This window comes from Phoxinus phoxinus (assembly GCF_949152265.1).
Source record: "Phoxinus phoxinus genome assembly, chromosome: 7".
In the NCBI taxonomy this organism is placed as follows: domain Eukaryota; kingdom Metazoa; phylum Chordata; class Actinopteri; order Cypriniformes; family Leuciscidae; genus Phoxinus; species Phoxinus phoxinus.
The window spans coordinates 19,781,406-19,801,389 of NC_136882.1; the positions used below are offsets into that span (position 1 = coordinate 19,781,406).

The window sequence follows — 19,984 nt, forward strand, 5'->3', positions numbered from 1 at the left end:
GCATGGGAAGCTACACACACAGAAAATGCTTTGAATTATTGGAGCCAACCACTGGTCAAATAATATATTGGGATGTCAAAGATCCCAAAAAAAAAAGTTGTTTTTTTTGCACCCAAACCCTATAATTCACTTATTATTAATTAATCAGATCATATGCGTGTAAGCAACAGTGGTTGGATTAAATGAAAAACATTGAAACTCAACTTACATTCGATATTGCTGTATCAGATCCACCTGTAAAAAAAAGAGCTACAATTAGATGCTTCTTAGACAGTGTAGCCTACATTTTGAATAAAACCCTTTATCAAAGCATGAAGGGAACACATGAACAGCATTCCATCCCAATATCTGATAGCATAACATCTATTAAAATAAGAAACCCATAACCCAACAGTACCATAAATAAATGTTAAATTAGGACCACATGCAGACTCGGATAAACAAATGCATGCAAAGACTTCAATAAACAAACCTAATGAATAATGCAAAAACACATCTAGTAGATAAACACCTTTGGCCAGTCCCCATATGCAATGCCACATGCAGAAGCACTGGCTATTAGTAAAACCAAACCCCACATCCATGCCCAGCACAGCATGCACTATTTGCATTCACAACACAATACCAACACACTCCACACTGATTACTGATTTCTTTTCCTGAGCTGCTTCTACAATCAAGAATATACAGCAAGAATGACTTGAGTGTGTGAAGGTAGAACAGTCTCATAATCATATCTGTCTTATCCTAAATTCTTTCATTTATACCTGTGGGAAAAATCTCTGCTATTATATTAATATGGGACTGTAAGTAAAGTATCAGCAAGATAAACTTTCCTTTTAAAGTACTTTCCTACTTTTATTTAAAGTGCTTTGTATGTTGGTATAGTCCTGACATGCTGTCTTTCAGAGGCCTCAGAGAATGACTAATGAAGATATATTTTAAAAACAATTTACAAACTCTTTTTGATGAATCAGTGGATCTGGATCACAAGTTTAATTAATGAATCAGATTTACAAATGATCCAGGTAAACTTACTGACTCTCATCTGTCAGTGGTTCACAGCTTATTGGAGAGAATATTATCAGTGATTAATGATGGCAGAGTTGCCATTTTTAGATAAACGTGTTTGTTTTGTTCCTCTGCACTATTTACTCGCCAATTTTCCTCTACTTTTTATAGTACTCTGGCTCCTGTAGACAGCATGTCAGCGCACAAGATGGAAGTGGACACTGCACACTCAACCCCCCTTTACCACAGAGGTAGACCAGAGAACTGACTGTGAGCCCGGCAGAGCCTGAGGGAAGAGCACAGAGGTTATGAGGGGCTTCTGCTAGAGAGAGGAGAGGAGGATGGCAGGATGAAGACTTAGCGGTTTACCCACAGCCCCCGAAACACATAGCCTGAACTCATCAGCACTGCACTGATGCTGTTCTGTTACCTTGTTCAAAAAACTCTGATCTCCTTTTTAAGTTTTTCACAGAAATGGATTCAGATTCTACACAGGAGATAAAAATGTTAGAAGAAGATGAATTTGTCCTGAGGAAGTAGATTTAGCAATTCATTCTTAAAAAAAAAGTTATATATGGTAACACTTAACATGAACGAAGAATGAACAATACTTCTACAGCATTTAATCAAAGTTAATATTAATTTCAACATTTACTAATACCTTATTAAAATCAAAGGTTGTATTTGTTAACATTAATGTACTGTGTGAACTAACATGAATTTTAACAAAGATTTACTAATAAGGTAACAAATGTATTGCTCATTGTTAGTTCATGTTAGTTAATACATTAACTATGTACTGTATTACTGTATCAGATCAGCTATCCAAATTCTATGCTCATACTGTGTTTATACAGTATATACACTGTATAAACACAGTATGTGGATAGAATTTGGATAGCTGATCTCATTTTGAATAATCTTTATCATACTGTTTTAAGTTAATCATAAACAAGCATTCTTGTCAAGCTATTAAACAATCTCTGAACAAGATTCGCAAAATTTTCTGCAAACATGCGTTTATTAAAACAAGCATACAACAACAAAACTTTAGAGAATATTTCCAAGCAATTAGCTGAAAAAATAAATTTACCTTTATTATTCATATTCTCTGAATCCTCACGGAAACCACCATTTATTCCATTTGAACCATTATTCTGTGGAAAAAAGGTCATCGGTTTAGCATTATGAAAGAAGCTTTAAAATACATTCAAATACCAATGAAAAAAATAAAGTGCCATATATAGTAGGTGATTAATTAGTCTGCTCACATTGCCTGGCTGTGAGCTGACATTCACGGTTTTCACAACGTTGTCTTTGGTTTGTTGGGATGTGAAATCCAGGTTGGTGCTGAGGTATGACTCAGAGGGACCTAGAGGATCCAGACTGGTCAGATTGATGGTCTTATGGCTTTTAAATGGAAGGGAAGGTAGGTCTCTGCCCCAGTCTGATTGTGGCATGTCAACAAAACCATTCATTTCAAAAACACAGAATTAGCAAACTATGAAAACAGATGCACGACTACAGACAGATACTAAAAACTGAATGTGTCTGGTAAATACTTCTTAAAATGTGGGGATGAAAGACAGACCACCTTCCCCTGCCATGCAGTCAGAATGAGCTCCACACACACACACACCAGGTTTACCAACAAGCTTACAGATGCCCTCTGATCTGCCTTCAGTCACAAACTATAAGCCTGTTAGTAAACACTGAAAATACGAAACACTGAAAATATGAACCACTGAAAATATAAAGAACCAGTTACTTTAGAAACTAAGATAATGCACTGTTTAGGGAAAATCCAAACATACTACATATATACACCGAATAAACCATACCAGGTAAAGGTAGACAAAGGAATAGTTCACCCAAATATGAACAAAACGGTTATTTTATATAACTAAAATACGTGCTCCATATAAAATAAACTTGGAATATAGTGCACAAAAGTCATATGGACTATTTTCATGGTACTTTATTTTAGCTTTGTTTTAGCTTGACACAGTCCACTATACCTATTTTAAGCATATCTATTTTCAATAAAATTTTCTTTTTTTTAAATCACAGAAAAAACAGCAGCATACAGGTTTGGAAATATTGATAGCATTTAATTTTTTTTTGAGTGAACTTTTCCTTTAAATGGAGAAAAAAAGCAGAAAAAAGAATATCAGCAATAAGAAAGCCAAACACACAACTAACAAGCATATACAAGATGAACATAGATGATACACACTATGTGTTGCAACTACAGTAGATATTTAGACTTTTACTACAGCGTCAACCAATGACAGAGGATCTTAGTCTGCAATATATGTAGCAAAAGGTTACTATAAAAAGTCTGGCGATGTTTTTTTTCTGTTGAAAGCTTTACCAAGGCTTGCTGTAGTCAGTGCTGCACTCGATGAGATGGCGGGGACTTACTATTCTTGCCATGTCTGCGGATGTCCATAAGCAGACTTCCCTGCTGCAAGGCCTCCTTCATACTGCTCTTCCACTCATTATAGCTCATGTCTGCCACCCGGTGCCCGTTCACCGCAAGGATCTCATCTCCAATCTTAACCTGACCGTGCTCCGCTGTGCTGCCTGCATTGCACACATGCATTTTACACAAAATAAATGTTCAAAACTCCTCAAAACAATTATAGGAATGACAAAGATGCCCAAACTGTGATTTATATAACTAAACATACTTTATTTTAGCATCTCAGACAATACATTTGGTTTCATGCACATTTTTTTCCATTGCTATCTTGGGCAACTAGAGGCTCATCAGATTTAACCTAGAAAAAGATCTGCCCTATATACTGTAGCAGTACATGTGTGTTTTTTATGAGTAGCAGACGTTCTCTGAAGCTGCAGGTAGAGCCTGTACTTTGTGCTTCATTAATTCACTAGGCAGCACATGAGATCACATTTGACATCAATTCTATTTCAGAGGACTTTAACGGCTTCTTTTACCTGGAACTACAGATTTGACACGGACCCCAGTGGAGTCCCAATTGTTCTGGAAGCCAAAGTCCCGGCTACTGTTGGGTTTTTGGTTGAGGCTGATCCTCATCTCACTGTAGTCCACCTGGAAGACACAGACAGGTCAGCTATACACAGAAAGTGAAGTGATTTCACATGAAGTGATTTCTGGTTTTCGGGAGTGCGCCATTGAGATTTATTGTAATACAATCTAAACTAGATTAAAAAGTTCGTTGAACAAACTTTAAGTTGGCTTGTGAAAGTTTGGACCAGATAGTTTGAAAAAGTTTAAAGTTTAAAATAGTTTGAAGTTTAAATTAGTTTGAAGTTTAAAGTAGTTTGAAGTTTAAATTAGTTTAAAGTAGTTTAAAGTTTAAAGTAGTTTACAGTTAAAAATAGTTTAAATTAGATTAAAGTTTAAATTAGTTGAACATTCCGCAATGTTAAGTCAATGGGATTTTTTCCGAGTTTGATCGTCATTTATAGGAAAACCGTAAGTCCGATCAGTCTGAAAAGATATAGCAACGCGAGTCAGAACAGTTTGAGTGTCTGGGCCGAGTTTGGAGTATGTAGAGTTAAAGCTCTAGGAGGAGTTAGATATAGAAATTTTAGTCTCATAAAAAGAATAATAATAATAACTAGAACGTACATTTCCAGAAGAAAATGTGAATGGTGCTTGCAGTGGCAAAACTCGCCACTCACGACTTGCTAGAGTGTGGTACATAATGACATGTGAGCCAAAAAACATGTCTGTACGATGTTCTGGTGGTGAAATATGGCTTATTCATGTTGTTCAGGTGGTTGCTAGGTCGTTCTGGGTGGTTGCTAGGGTGTTTTGGGTGGTTGCTAGGGCGTTGCTAGGGTGTTCTGGGTGGTTGCTATGGTGTTGCTAGGGAGTTCTAAGGTATTTTGGGTGGTTGCTAGGGTGTTGCTAGGGAGTTCTGAGGTATTTTGGGTGGTTGCTATGGTGTTGCTAGGGAGTTCTAAGGTATTTTGGGTGGTTGCTAGGGTGTTATGGGTGGTTCCTAGGGTGTTTTAAGGTGTTTTGGGTGGTTGCTATGGTGTTGCTAGGGAGTTATAAGGTATTTTGGGTGGTTGTTAGGGTGTTGCTAGGGAGTTCTAAGGTAATTTTGAGTGGTTGTGTTATTAAACGAGTGCATTATAATGAGTGCACGAGGCCTGCGGCCTCGTGCCTATAGCCTATGGTTGCTAGGGTGCTGTAACTGGTTGCTATGGTGTTACTAGGTGGTTGGTAGTTTTCACAGATGGTTACTATGGGGTTAGGGCTAAGGTTAGGCACTCGGCCGCAGAGTATTTAAAATCTCTATTAAACGAGTGCATTATAATGAGTGCACGAGGCCTGCGGCCTCGTGCCTATAGCCTATGGTTGCTAGGGTGCTGTAACTGGTTGCTATGGTGTGGCTATGAAGATTTTAGGCCATTACTTATTGGCTGCTTGATAATATAAATCCTCTGAGGGAGAGAGAGGGGGAGACATGCAGGGGTGTCAGGCCCTTTGTGTCTGTGTGTGTGAAAAATGACAGTTGGGATTTGAATTTCTGAAAATTCCGCAATGTTAAGTCAATGGGACTTTTTTGGCCGCTTTTTCGTCCGCTGTGCGAACATCGTACACCCGATCGCTTAGAAAAGATATAGCACACCTCTCCTCAATGAGCCGGTCGTTTTGACACTTCACTCAGGGGTCTGTGACAAACGGTGCGGGGCAAGTTACGCGCCAAACTTTTGTGTGGAAGAATAATAATAACTAGAACGTACATTTCCAGAAGAAAATGTGAATGGTGCTTGCAGTGGCAAAACTCACCACTCGGTTGCTAGAGTGTGGTACATGATTGCATACGAGCCAACAACCATGTCTGTACGATGTTCTGCTGCTGAGATATGACTTATTCATGTTTTGGGTTGGTTGCTAGGGTGTTCTGGGTGGTTACTAGGGTGTTTTGGGTGGTTGCTAGGCAGTTGCTAGGGTGTTCTAGGTGGTTACTAGGCAGTTGCTAGGGTGTTCTGGGTGGTTGCTAGGCGGTTGCTAGGGTGTTCTGGGTGGTTGCTAGGCAGTTGCTAGGGTGTTCTGGGTGGTTGCTAGGGAGTTCTGAGGTATTTTGGGTGGTTGCTAGGGTGTTGCTAGGGAGTTCTAAGGTATTTTGGGTGGTTGCTATGGTGTTACTAGGGAGTTCTGAGGTATTTTGGGTGGTTGCTAGGGAGTTATGAGGTATTTTGGGTGGTTGCTATGGTGTTGCTAGGGAGTTCTAAGGTATTTTGGGTGGTTGCTAGGGTGTTATGGGTGGTTCCTAGGGTGTTTTAAGGTGTTTTGGGTGGTTGCTATGGTGTTGCTAGGGAGTTCTAAGGTATTTTGGGTGGTTCCTAGGGTGTTGCTAGGGAGTTCTAAGGTATTTTGAGTGGTTGTGTTATTAAACGAGTGCATTATAATGAGTGCACGAGGCCTGCGGCCTCGTGCCTATAGCCTATGGTTGCTAGGGTGCTGTAACTGGTTGCTATGGTGTTACTAGGTGGTTGGTAGTTTTCACAGATGGTTACTATGGGGTTAGGGCTAAGGTTAGGCACGAGGCCGAGTGAGTTTTTATAGAGTATTTAAAATCTCTATTAAACGAGTGCATTATAATGAGTGCACGAGGCCTGCGGCCTCGTGCCTATAGCCTATGGTTGCTAGGGTGCTGTAACTGGTTGCTATGGTGTGGCTATGAAGATTTTAGGCCATTATTTATTGGCTGCTGGATAATATAAATCCTCTGAGGGAGAGAGAGGGGGAGACATGCAGGGGTGTCAGGCCCTTTGTGTCTGTGTGTGTGAAAAATGACAGTTGGGATTTGAATTTCTGAAAATTCCGCAATGTTAAGTCAATGGGACTTTTTTGGCCGCTTTTTCGTTCGCTGTGCGAACATCGTACAACCGATCGCTTAGAAAAGATATAGCACACCTCTCCTCAATGAGCCGGTCGATATGACACCTCACTCAGGGGTCTGTGACAACCGGTGCGGGGCGAGTTTCGCGCCAAACTTTGTCCAGAATAAAAAGAATAATCAGAAGAATAATAATAAGTATGAGCAATAACACTAATGTTGCTTTGCCTATAGGCAAGCACCATTAACTAGAACGTACATTTCCAGAAGAAAATGTGAATGGTGCTTGCAGTGGCAAAACTCGACACTCGGTTGCTAGAGTGTGGTACATAATTGCATACGAGCCAACAACCATGTCTGTACGATGTTCTGCTGCTGAGATATGGCTTATTCATGTTGTTCGGGTGGTTGCTAGGGTGTTCTGGGTGGTTGCTAGGGTGTTGCTAGGCGGTTGCTAGGGTGTTCTGGGTGGTTACTATGGTGTTCTGGGTGGTTGCTAGGGTGTTATGGATGGTTGCTATGGTGTTGCTAGGGAGTTCTAATGTATTTTGGGTGGTTGCTAGGGTGTTGCTAGGGAGTTCTAAGGTATTTTGGGTGGTTGCTAGGGTGTTCTAAGGTATTTTGAGTGGTTGCTAGGGTGTTGCTAGGGAGTTCTGAGGTATTTTGGGTGGTTACTATGGTGTTCTGGGTGGTTGCTAGGGTGTTATGGATGGTTGCTATGGTGTTGCTAGGGAGTTCTAATGTATTTTGGGTGGTTGCTAGGGTGTTGCTAGGGAGTTCTAAGGTATTTTGGGTGGTTGCTAGGGTGTTCTAAGGTATTTTGAGTGGTTGCTAGGGTGTTGCTAGGGAGTTCTGAGGTATTTTGGGTGGTTGTTAGGGTGTTATGGGTTGTTGCTAGGGAGTTCTAAGGTATTTTGGGTGGTTGCTAGGGTGTTGCTAGGGAGTTCTAAGGTATTTTGGGTGGTTGCTAGGGTGTTCCGGGTGGTTTCTAGGCAATTGCTAAGGTTTTCTGGGTGGTTGTTAGGGTATTTGGGTGATTGCTAGGACATTTCTAGGCGGTTGCTAGGGTGTTCAGGGCGGTTGCTAAGGTATTTTTGGTGGTTGCTATGGTGTTACTAGGTGGTTGGTAGTTTTCACAGATGGTTACTATGGGGTTAGGGCTAAGGTTAGGCACTTGGCCGCAGAGTATTTAAAATCTCTATTAAACGAGTGCATTATAATGAGTGCACGAGGCCTGCGGCCTCGTGCCTATGAGTGAGTTTTTATAGAGTATTTAAAATCTCTATTAAACGAGTGCATTATAATGAGTGCACGAGGCCTGCGGCCTCGTGCCTATAGCCTATGGTTGCTAGGGTGCTGTAACTGGTTGCTATGGTGTGGCTATGAAGATTTTAGGCCATTACTTATTGGCTGCTGGATAATATAAATCCTCTGAGGGAGAGAGAGGGGGAGACATGCAGGGGTGTCAGGCCCTTTGTGTCTGTGTGTGTGAAAAATGACAGTTGGGATTTGAATTTCTGAAAATTCCGCAATGTTAAGTCAATGGGACTTTTTTGGCCGCTTTTTCGTCCGCTGTGCGAACATCGTACACCCGATCGCTTAGAAAAGATATAGCACACCTCTCCTCAATGAGCCGGTCGTTTTGACACCTCACTCAGGGGTCTGTGACAAACGGTGCGGGGCGAGTTTCGCGCCAAACTTTGTCCAGAATAAAAAGAAGAAGAAACAGAAGAATAATAATAAGTATGAGCAATAACACTAATGTTGCTTTGCCTATAGGCAAGCACCATTAATAAGTTTAAATAGGATTTCAGTAAATTGGCTTTCACAAGCCAACTTAATTACTTTGAGGAGCAGGAACATTTGACATCCAAATGGTCATTAATCTACACAGAAGGCAACCCAGACCACAGAATGTCGCTATAAACTTTTTTAAATGATCTGGATTTAGTCATATTTACTGAATATAAAGTGCTCGTATGTCTGCATCTACATTTTCTAAAGCAACAGCAAATTTCGCATGCAATGTTATTGTAATGTGTGGTTGAGATTTGCTGGAGAGAGTCTTGCCTCATTGGGAGGGATGAGTGGGAATGAAGATTTAGGCAGGGGCAACACCTTGGTGATCGGAGGGACAGGAGACGGGGTTCTCTCCTCTTCATCACTGCTCTGCTTAGGGCTTTCCTGGGACATTTCCTCATCTTCTTTCACATTCGGAGCATAGCGGTTGAAAACTGTAGGTTTCTTGAGGCCGTCTGTCTCTCCATTGGTGCGCTTTAGAGAGTCATCCATCTACAAGGTTTGATGGCATATACTGTAAGTATTTTTTGCAACCAAATTGAACTGTTCACTGTTTGAGATGTATTCATTACTTACAGTTATAGTGAATAAAGCAGAAGAGATCATGACTGATCATTTTAACCATGGGAAAGGAAAAGTCAAACAGAGGAATAGATTCTGGAAGTATTCAAATCTAATTTTTTTGCCCGTAGGAATTAAAAAAACGTGTCTGTTAAAGAGTTATAAGCTGATTGCCTCAACAAAAGCATATACCATCAATTATAACAACTAATAGAACAAATATAACAACCTTGTCACACACAATAGGTATTTAACAGTTTATAAATTATCGTAAAAAAAAAAGTCTATGGAGAAAATTAATTTTTACTTCCAGAACCACTGCACTCTTTAATGACACTGTACGCTTTGCCCCCAAAAAATCTGGCTTCCACATTACAGTTTGATTCTAGTGTTGTAACTCAATTAGATTCTTTATAATTCATATGAGCTGTAATTACATCAGAACTTCATTGTAAATCGATCGCACACTGTGGCCAGTAGCATAATGTTCTCAAAGACCTTCATTCATTAAAATGGAAAAACGGCAACATGATGTTTGAGACCAAACAGGGCCAACTCACCGTGAATGCTCTGGGAAGAGAGGTTATTCGGGTGGCCTGTGTGCCGAATGGCCTGGGCGTAACTACAGAGGTGAGTCTTGCGCTATCTGATCTCTGGTAGCTCCTGGGGAGGGAGGCAGAAACTTGATCCAGCCCAGACTGCTTTGTATCCATTGAATTGGGCTTATACAATGAGCTAATGGTGCTGCTGTAGTTTTCAACTGGCTTAGTTTTGCTAATCGAGTCTGAGCTGTTGAGAACGCTGCTGGGTTTACTGACGCTGATGGGCTTGATCATGCTGGTGGGCTTAATCAGGCTGGTGTTGCTGTAGGAGAAAGCAGGAACCGGATCATCCAAAAGGTTTTGGGCTGTTGTTTTGCTCTCCTGAATGCTGTTATTCATTGTAAGTGGGATATCTGGGCTAGAGCGATCAGGATTGGTAGGAAAATCTGGCTGATGTGATGCCAGGGTGCCAGCCACAGGTTCATTTTCTCTCATAGATGGTATGGAGGGTAGTGAAGGTTTTTCCGTGAGGACGTAAGGGGTGTCAATGGTGTAGCTACGTGCTGGCAGAGTTCTTCTTCGGGGTACAGGTTTTTCAAAGACATCATCAACGACGGAGTCAATGCTGTCCCTGTAGTTGCTTTGCTCACGGCTCTCTCTGAAAAGGAGCAGGAGGGAGGCAGGACAAGGACCGCGATTAGATTACACTTTTACAATGAGCAGACAACGGATCAGAGAAAGTAGAACACACTACACTCTCCGCACTAACAACAGAATGAAAAAAAACAACAACAGTGACAGCAACATTTCATCATAGTACACACAATAACAAAAACAAAATACAATTAGGAAAATAAAATTTAATTAAATAATAATTTAACTTAAATATACAGTTCTGTACTGTTTAAGCTTTAGAGTACTGTTTTAGAGACACACACAACAACAGCTTGATTTGAAGGAATGTATGTTCACCTCTCATCATGCATTTCCTTCAAGGTCTTTGATTTCCTGGTGTCGCTTGAAGTGATCTGCTCGATCTGTTCTCGCTCTTCTTTCTTTTTCACAATGTCAGAATTCACACTCCTGCGCTTATTCTTCCACCTTGAAAGATCCTGCAGGGACGAGGAGAAAGACGCTCAGCCTCCATAACTGGAGCACAGGTGCTTATTCATAAGCAGTAACGGTAGGAGGCACAGTGCAGGGGAAGGGTGGAGAGATACGAGGACAGATTGAGGAGTGAGGGAGGACTAGATTTTGCCGGTGTCCTATTTTGCCTGTTTGGCTCCACCCGACTTCTTTTCCCATGTGAGTTAGAGGCCCGTATATGACCTAGATGCTGTATTAAAGCTCAGTCCAACCACATTCACACTACGAAGTATCACTGAACAGTTACAGACTACTTATTATTGATGTGACTCGAAGTAGTCAAGGTCCTTATGAGGACATCTTACTAGTCTCAACTTTCATTGAATCACAGGCCGAACATCTGCAGCTATGAATATTATCAATAACAAAACCACGTGATCCGATACTCACATCTTGCCACTTATCATCACTCTCCTTAATCAGAGTACGCATCTTCTGCAGCTCTTCGAAGCGAAACTCCACCGCCGGGGTGCTGAGGGCCGTCTCACTATCAGCGATGTCACTCACGGATTTGCTCCTGTAAACATGTTTTTCAAAAAAACGTTAGTAGTCCAAATAATGCCTGAAGAAAGAAAGTCATGCATTAGGATGTATGACATGCGGTAGGATGTATAAAAAAAGATTAAATGGAGTTTAGCCATTCAGCATTTTGATATTAAAAGTGTTACAGCTCACATCAAGCAGGCATAAATAACAGAAATTTACAAGACTAAGTATTGAAGGGTTAGTAAAACAGCATGTCCTGGATATTCTTCAAGCCACAATTAGTTATCATAATAGACAACTAACGAATTATGTGGCAGCTCAATTGATTAATAATTTTCCATGAGTTGCACATTCAATCACTTCTACTCATGTGACTTACCTGTGAGAGCACAATACGTCTGCATTGCAGAAGTACATCCGTGCTTCTCATGCTCTGGATCTTTCCAGAAGGACACGTTTGAACAGAGATTAAATTAGCCAGCAGTGTGCATATATGTAGTCGACACGTTTTTTTTGCAGTGAAAACATTTTAGACAGAAGCCAATGGGGATCATAGCATTGAGTACATTGAGTGTCATTGCTTAGTATAGGGGAGGGCAGAGGGAACAGAGACCTACGCAGCAGCCTTGAACACACACACACACACACACACACACGTCGTTCCTGCACAATGCCACAACTCACCCTTTACTATCAGAGCTTTTCTGGAACAGTCTAGAAACCAAAGAGAACCACAGCAACAAAATAGTCAAAATATTTTGGTGTGTTGATTGACAGTTTGTATTGAATGACCAAAAAAAGTAACATTCACTATTGTTCAAAGGTTTTGGGTCGGTAAGATTTTTTTAATCTTTTTTTTATTTTTGGGTCGGTAAGATTTTCTTATGCTGACTAAGGCTGCATTTACTGGATTAAAAAAAACTGCAAAACAGTAATATTGTGAAATATTATTATAAAATAAAATAGATTATGTTAATATTTATGTTAATATGTTTAAAATGTTTAATACGTGAATAATTTATTCCTGTGATGGCAAAGCTGAATTTTCAGCAGCCAGTCTTCAGTGTCACACGATCCTTCAGAAATCTTTCTAGCATGGTGATTTGATGCTCAAGAAAAATGTCTTATTGTTATCAATGATGAAAACAGTTGTGCTGCTTCATATTATTGTGGATTTATATTTAAATCTTATTATATTTATTATAATTTATACTTATTATAATTTATATTTCAGCATTTATTTGAAATAGAAAACATTTATAACATCATAAAATGTCTTTAATGCATCCTTGCTGAAAAAAATAATTAACTTCCTAAAAAAAAATTAAAAAAAATCGTACCGACCCCAAACTTTTGAACGGTATTGTACGTCAATAGCTTAGCCACACCGCCCAAACTATGATCAAGTGCATAATGATTATTTATTTTTTACAGTACAAAGTCATGCTTCAGCATTCAGTTAATTCGCTGATTACAGAGCTGGCTGTCTGACATTTAAAATGTGCAACGTAATATGAACTGTCAATTGTAACTTAGTTTAGGTTCAGTTTAAGGTAGAATGACATCATTGGAAACTTGCAGAATTCCCCACCAATCCCAGTGCGTTTGCTCTTTTTAATGTCCGGACATTACATGGACTCTGATCAAATGCAATGTTGTACTTGGGGTTCAAGTGCTAGGTGTGTTTCCATGGTCACATAAGTGTAAGTTCCAGCTTTCACGGGATCACAAGGGTGTGGGGAATTTGGAGCTAGAGCGCATTGTAAGTTACTTCGTAAAGAGGGAATGTGTCTGACTGGATTATTTATAGACATTGCTCAGGTTTTTAAAATTCCACCACAGCTTAGCTGGATACACTCGCACCTTATAAGTCTGTTAGGACTTTGGGACTTAAACGAATGTCAAAGCAGTTGAGTCTGTACTTGATTTATCTTTCTTAGATGCTTTCATGACCAAAACGTTCAGTCTTTTATTAAACACAAGCAAAATGCATTTCACAGGCAATTGGTCAGTCTCTTCAAAGTCAAACAAAGTGCATCTGTGATGTCACATTCTTTGGTGTTCCAGATAATCAATAAAAATGCTCTTCATTTGATATAATTCAGTAAAGTAAGCCTAAGAAAATAAACTTTTGACTCTTTAGCCACTATAGGCAAATAACTAGAAAGTGCATTAAACTGTAAAACTATGTGCTACAAACCAGTGTGTTTATGATAATGACAATAAATGTAAAAAATATGACAAATACCAGTTTGTAATATCAAGCAACATAACTGACTGCTTTTGTACAGGTAAAATAATTGTAAGCGGCTGACAATGGAAGCCTTGCACATTCAAGAAGATAAGATAAAATAAAACAACAAATTTCAATGCAATTCAAACTTCATGCACAAACTTATCTAAATGAGTGCAAATTTTGAAACGGGTCCAACATGATTTACGAGAAAAACACTAAGAAAACCTAATATCTACCTGTTACAATCATTCTCAAGCAATCAAACCCATGTCAGACTCACAAACATTTGCCATTGCCACTATTGTAAGATCATAGTTAACACGAGAATGAGAAAAGTACACCGCAGATGAGATCATGATGACAAGCGCACACAGGTATTTCTGCAGGCTCAGAAACCTAACCTCTCAACCATCAGCCTCTTCCTGTATCGCACACGGCTGGCCTCTCTGATGGCTTGCCATTTCTGCATATCTTCTTCATTGCAAGACAAAGAAACACTGGGAGATCCCTTTTCCTCCATTCCTTGGGTATTTAAAGCTTTTAGCTTCCTAAGTAGCATATCATCTGTTTTCAGGTGCTGCTCTGCTCCGTGTTCAATCTCGGACTTGGGTTTGTTTTGTCTGGGTTCAACTGGGCCAAACATTAGCTTGGCCTGCAGTTTTGGTGGCAAAGCCCATGTCTCTGGAATAGGAACAGGGTGGTAGTTATCAGGGGCCCCAGACAGAGGGTAAGGACGGATTTGCTGTTGAGCCCTTCGAAAAACCACATCGTCTTTTTCAATGTCGGGATAAACGGGTTCACCCTCGTGGCGGGGCTGAATTACCACCATGACTTCAGCCTCCGATCTGCGGCGAGGCACCAGGAAGTTACCGTACTTCAACTGGGCCAGATCATCACTCGAGTGGAAGGTTTTTGTACGACGTGTAAACATATCGTCATTTTCCAAATCAGGCAGGATGTCGGCAGAAACGTTGTATGGGTCGTTAGGGTGTTCACGCCCAAGGAGGGGGCGCTTTTCGCATTTTATGAGTCTGGGGCCAGAAGTGGGATCTGGTCTGGGCCAAAAATCAGGGGGCTTTGACTTAGAGAGCCCAGCACTCTGCTGAGCAACCGTGAGGTGTTGTGTCTGAGAACTGTAGGTGAATCAAAGGAGAAAAGAGTAAAGAAAGGATTCAGAACATGCAAGGGGACAGTAAAAAGAGTAGAAATCAGTTAAGACCAGTTAACATAAGTAGTGTATGCAGAAGGATGCAACTAACCATGCAATATACAAGTAACAGTCGCATTATGCAGACTCATTTTGCTCTAAATTTTGGAAAAGCAGCAGTGTGAGCGCTCTGCCTCAAAATACTAAAAGTTACTTCAAATTTAGATTTAATAAAAGTAGTTAAGAATTTTGATACACACCACAACTATAACGACACAGAGGAATGATATCGTTGGAATCACTTTCAGATAGATTTCACTTTTCCTAGCTGATGAATAATAAAAACATTGACAGTAATCAGAAAGTATCTTGCTCTAAAGAGCTTGAGAATTTAATGTGGCATATTATATAACTGCAGTGCAAGCTTATAATAAACAGGACATTATGGTGCGTTGGTGTGGGCGCTAATATAGTTATTTTTATAGTTCTCTGTAGTTATCGTTCTTGGTGTGAGCGGGCCTTTAAGCTCTAAAAATGCACCAAAAAAAATCTGTAAAATGGTCCATACAACTTGTTTGCAATATTCAACATTTTCTGAAGATATGATAGCTTTGTTTGAGGAACAGACCAAAATGTAATTATTCACTGATGATATTACCCCTTAGTTGTGTTGAAGTAAGTTGTGGCACATCATTCATGAGCTCAAAGAGCATTAATTGAGTCAAATGAAATCAGTGTGTTAAGGAATTGATCAGTCAGATTTCTGAATCTGCTGTATTCATTGAAAAGATCAGACTCAAGAGAATAACTTGTTCAATGAACTGGTTTTCGAATTCAACTCACTGACTCGAATGCCTAGCTTATTGGATGGCTTTGTCTCCTCGCACAAATCATATCTTCAGAAAACTTGTAATGTTAGGCATGAGTCATTTGGACCTTCTCACCATTTCCATCACTTATGTGCACTTGTCTGTTGAGATCATTAACATTCACAAAGATGGTTATGAAAAAAAAAACAGAAAAAAAACACTACTTATTAGTAAGCATCAGTTGATAGATTTATTAGAATATGTGGAGAAGCTGATCAGGGGATGTGAGTGGATGTCCGGTCCTACTGCATATAGGGCTGTGATAAGGACCTGGGTGTGGAAGTGAGGCTGGACTGAGCGAGGCCTTCAGGTGCATGGAAGTGAGAGGGAGGGGGTTCAGATTGAGTGCGAGAGAAAGCAGGAAGAGAGAGCCAGGGATTGGTGTCACCATCTGATTCTTCAGAGGACGAACCTGACTTCTTGCGACTGGAAAATGTGAGGTGAAAGAGCACAGAGAAAGAAAATGGAGAAAAGTTAGTAACCATCACCAGAGAGAAGACAGAAGGAGGTAACAGAGAAGCATTAGCAACAAAGTAAATAAGCAAAAAAGAAACCTAAGGGTTTACAGTGGCATCCAATAAATGTGTACATTTTAAGCAACGCTTAAAAATATATGAAAGTAAGCGAAACAGATGTAAAAAAATTGGACATCTGTACTGGTTGTCAAATTTTATGAAACGTCCATCTAACAGGTATAAGAACATTTGTTTGTATAATATATTATGTACTTTACTGTACTCTTTTGGAGCCATTGGATAGCCAAACATGTCAAATTATAAATTATCTAAAAAACACCTGATGGACTGATCAATAGGGCTTAGAATTGAAAACAGGTTCTTGGATTTTTTTAAATTATTTTTAAAGCTGCAGTCCGGCACTTTTTTGGGTTTAAAAATATCAAAAAAGACATTTTTGAAAAAAAACGTAACCAGCCAGTGTTCAAAACGATCTGCTTGCCTTACCTCGATTCAAAACGGTAAGCTTGTAATAATGATTTTAATTCCAGTGGTACTGGTGGATTTCCGCGGGAATTTCGAGCATGTCTTTGCGTCATTACGTCACTTCTGTACACATAGAGAAGGAGTCCCCGGCTAGCGTGTGTGGATGATGGAGGTGGAGATTTAGCTTAGCACTTGGTATGGCGGATCCCGAAAGTTTAAAGCGACAATCACCAGTGACAACTGGAGATTCACCAGTTGTAAAACCCAAAGACTTCAGAGTGGCTACAGAAAAAATATATTTTTCACGTTTTGACGTGATATAAGCAATCGTTAGATTTAATCAGCATGATATAGCTACTGCAATGCTGCCCCCACCCCCCGAATTTGGTCAGAACAAAAGTGAATGTTACTTACTTGTTCAGATGACATTTTCCGATGAAAATTCTAATGTTGACACTTTCAAAAAGTATACTCTGAGATTGCTGATGACAGTAACGTTACAGTATCCACAGCGACGCGGCAGCCTCAATACATTGTGTTCATCCGCGCTGTTTCATGCCGATTTACTACCCACGCACAGTTAATAATTCCGCGAATAACTACAATTGCAGATTTCTAACAGAGATGGCGACAAAGAGGAAAAACGACGGACTGCAGCTTTAATGAAATCTGACTATTTTAATTTCCAAATTACTTTAATGGACAATTACCAATTATAATAAATAAGGGACAGCTGATTTATGTAAAAAAGTATTCCTGGAGTTAGGGATAGAGTTATTTTTATTTATTATAATTATTTATGTTCTTTTGTTAATTTATCTTTTTTACTTTTTTTGCCTCCGTACTGGACAGACCTGAAACCTTGGATCTTCCTGTACCAAGGGCGGTGCTGGGAGCCCAGTTTGATCATCTTCACGTGCGCATCCTCCTGAGGTGTCCAGAACTTGGGCAGAAATTTATCAAAAGGCACTGTGGCAGATGTTTGTGGCATCAGGCCTACTTTACGGGCATAAAGGTCATCTTGAACAGGATCAGCATAGCCAAACTCATCATCCTCTTCTTCAGAGTCATCGTAAATGCAGGCGTCAGTGGATTTAGGCCTCCTGTAAGTCCTCTGAAGAGGCTGTGACTGACCGCTGCTCAAAAAACAGCCATTTTTGTTACATACTACCAATGATCAATGCACATCAAACCATCCATGGTTATCAAGCACACCAAACCAAATGAAAATCAAACATTGAAAACAAAATGTTGTTTCAAAAAGTCCACGCTATGGGTTGAAAATCAAGCGAAATAATGACATCACAGCAACTCAAAACCAAACTTCGAAGGTTTCTGGAGAAGACTTAAAGTTAACACTGATAAAATAGCAAACAGATGCGTGTCAAAGAAGCCAGTTTCTGACCTGAGATGGGTCAATGAATGCCGGGGCACATTACTGACAGCCACCTGTGGCCTGGTGGTACACGAGACAGCAGCTCCCTCCAGCGGGCTCATGGGTAAGGCAAAGTTGGTCGGAGCGACAGGGGACGGGCTGTGAAATCTACGGCTAGCGAGGTCATCTAGAACCATGTCGGGATCCCGTCGATCTGTATCTGAATCACTGCTCTCATACTCATAGGCCAAAGACTGGTGGGCAGTTGTCTGGGATTTCAACTCGGTGGTAGATGAAGGGTCTGAACCAGCCCTCTCATGACTGGGACACACCACCAATGATGGTCACGAAAGCACAAAACGCCAAGAAATAGTGGGAATAATAAGCACCGGAATTCAAACATCGAGAATGTTTCATAGCTAACATCTCACCCAACAAAGGAGGAATATAATGATAAACATTTCTAGGAAGCAAAGCAAATGATCAAGAGATACATTTTGAGAATTGTTTGGAGAAAAGTTCACATTCAGATCTTTTGATGGCAGGTATCAGAGCACAACGCGAGACATTGTTGAGATATTGTTTGAAACTGAAACAGATTTAAGATTACTAGGGTCTTTTGTCTGGAGAAAAACCTAAAAAGCTGGAGACAAAAAAAGTCTCCTTTTGCTCTCTTTTTACTTTTATTACTGCCTAGGAGAAATTACTGAGACCTCTTTTTTTTCTTCTTTTTTTTCTGAGACCTCATTTGTGACTTTTCTATTTTGTGGGTGTTTTCCTCCTTAAAGAAAGACATTTTCTTTTCTTTGGCAAGCATGGTCTGCATTACATCATAAATCAATGATCAGATGGTCACCTTTCACCAGAATAGGTGAATATACCATCCAATGAAATCCCCCATTGAATCTTTAGAGTGTAGACTTGCATTACCTAGTAAAAGTGCCGTCATCTTCTGTGAACATAGGGCTCGCCCAGCTTCTTCTGTTGTCTTCATTTCGCTCTGCACGTTTCTTGCGTAATGGTGCTGGAACATAGCCCGACTGCTTATCCTTTGATGGCAGGAACTGATTGAACGGAGTGGTGGTCTTAGGTGTTAAGACCATCGAACGGCGGTATTCCTTATTTTCTGACATCATGAAGCTCAGATCTGCTTCGGGGTCACTACCACAACCTGGAGAAACAGCACAGAGAGCCAGGAGTGTGAGCGTATAAACACCCACATACACACATGATTGTTTTTCTTTCCTGGTGGGGACTTTCCATTGACTTTTATTGTTTTTATACTGAGCTAATGATGTTTTCTAACCCATAACCCTAAACTTTATAGAATGTAACAGAATAATCTTTTTGATTTTTTTTTGTTTTTCATTGAGACATTAGCCTATTTTTTATTTTTACAAAGCTGTTTTTCTTAAAGCAAGAAAAAACCTCTTTGCAGATGGATTAAGAAAATACATGTAATTCATATAATATAATACTGTTCAAAAGTTTGGTGGCAGTAAGATAAAAAAAAGATTAAAAAAGAATACTTTTATTCAACAAAACGGCATTGAATTGATCAAAGGTAAAGAATTTTAACTTAGAATTTTTAATTTATTTTTTTAAATAAAAAAAACATTTTACACAAAAATATTAAGCAGCACAATTGTGATAAATGTTTCTTGTGCAGAAATATTAGTAATGATGCTGAAAATTCAACTTTGCCATCACAGGAACAAATTGCATTTCATATTTATAAAAATAAATAAATAGAATACTCATTTTAAATTATAATAATATTTCACAATATTACTGTTTTTACAGTATTTTTGATCAATTAAATGCAGCCTTTGTGAGCATTAGAGACTTCTTTCAAAAGCATTATAAAATCTGACCGACCCCAATCTTTTGAAGGGAATTCTCTGAAAATGTCTTTATCATCAAAATTTGTATTGTTGTAAATATTTTACACGGAAAGAAGACGTTTTTTTTTAACACACTTTTCTGTAGTAAACATGATAGTTGGATGCGTCTGACTCATTGGC

At 39.6% G+C, this 19,984-nt stretch overlaps 1 protein-coding gene across 1 annotated transcript in view; it reads right to left on the reverse strand.

The window, feature by feature from the left end:
* Positions 1-19,984, reverse strand: part of lmo7a (LIM domain 7a) — a 53,378-nt gene that overhangs the window by 5,455 nt on the left and 27,939 nt on the right. Inside the window, exons 8-25 of the mRNA XM_079617438.1 lie at positions 18,891-19,131; positions 17,991-18,281; positions 17,440-17,721; positions 15,915-16,070; positions 14,030-14,761; positions 12,077-12,106; positions 11,297-11,423; positions 10,733-10,872; positions 9,779-10,418; positions 8,928-9,149; positions 3,973-4,087; positions 3,436-3,597; positions 2,283-2,458; positions 2,105-2,168; positions 1,442-1,498; positions 1,174-1,297; positions 1,043-1,065; positions 209-234 (exon numbers count right to left, since the gene is read on the reverse strand). Coding sequence (XP_079473564.1) covers positions 209-234; positions 1,043-1,065; positions 1,174-1,297; positions 1,442-1,498; positions 2,105-2,168; positions 2,283-2,458; positions 3,436-3,597; positions 3,973-4,087; positions 8,928-9,149; positions 9,779-10,418; positions 10,733-10,872; positions 11,297-11,423; positions 12,077-12,106; positions 14,030-14,761; positions 15,915-16,070; positions 17,440-17,721; positions 17,991-18,281; positions 18,891-19,131 — 3,608 coding nt within the window. The remainder of the gene's footprint in view (positions 1-208; positions 235-1,042; positions 1,066-1,173; positions 1,298-1,441; positions 1,499-2,104; positions 2,169-2,282; positions 2,459-3,435; positions 3,598-3,972; positions 4,088-8,927; positions 9,150-9,778; positions 10,419-10,732; positions 10,873-11,296; positions 11,424-12,076; positions 12,107-14,029; positions 14,762-15,914; positions 16,071-17,439; positions 17,722-17,990; positions 18,282-18,890; positions 19,132-19,984) is intronic.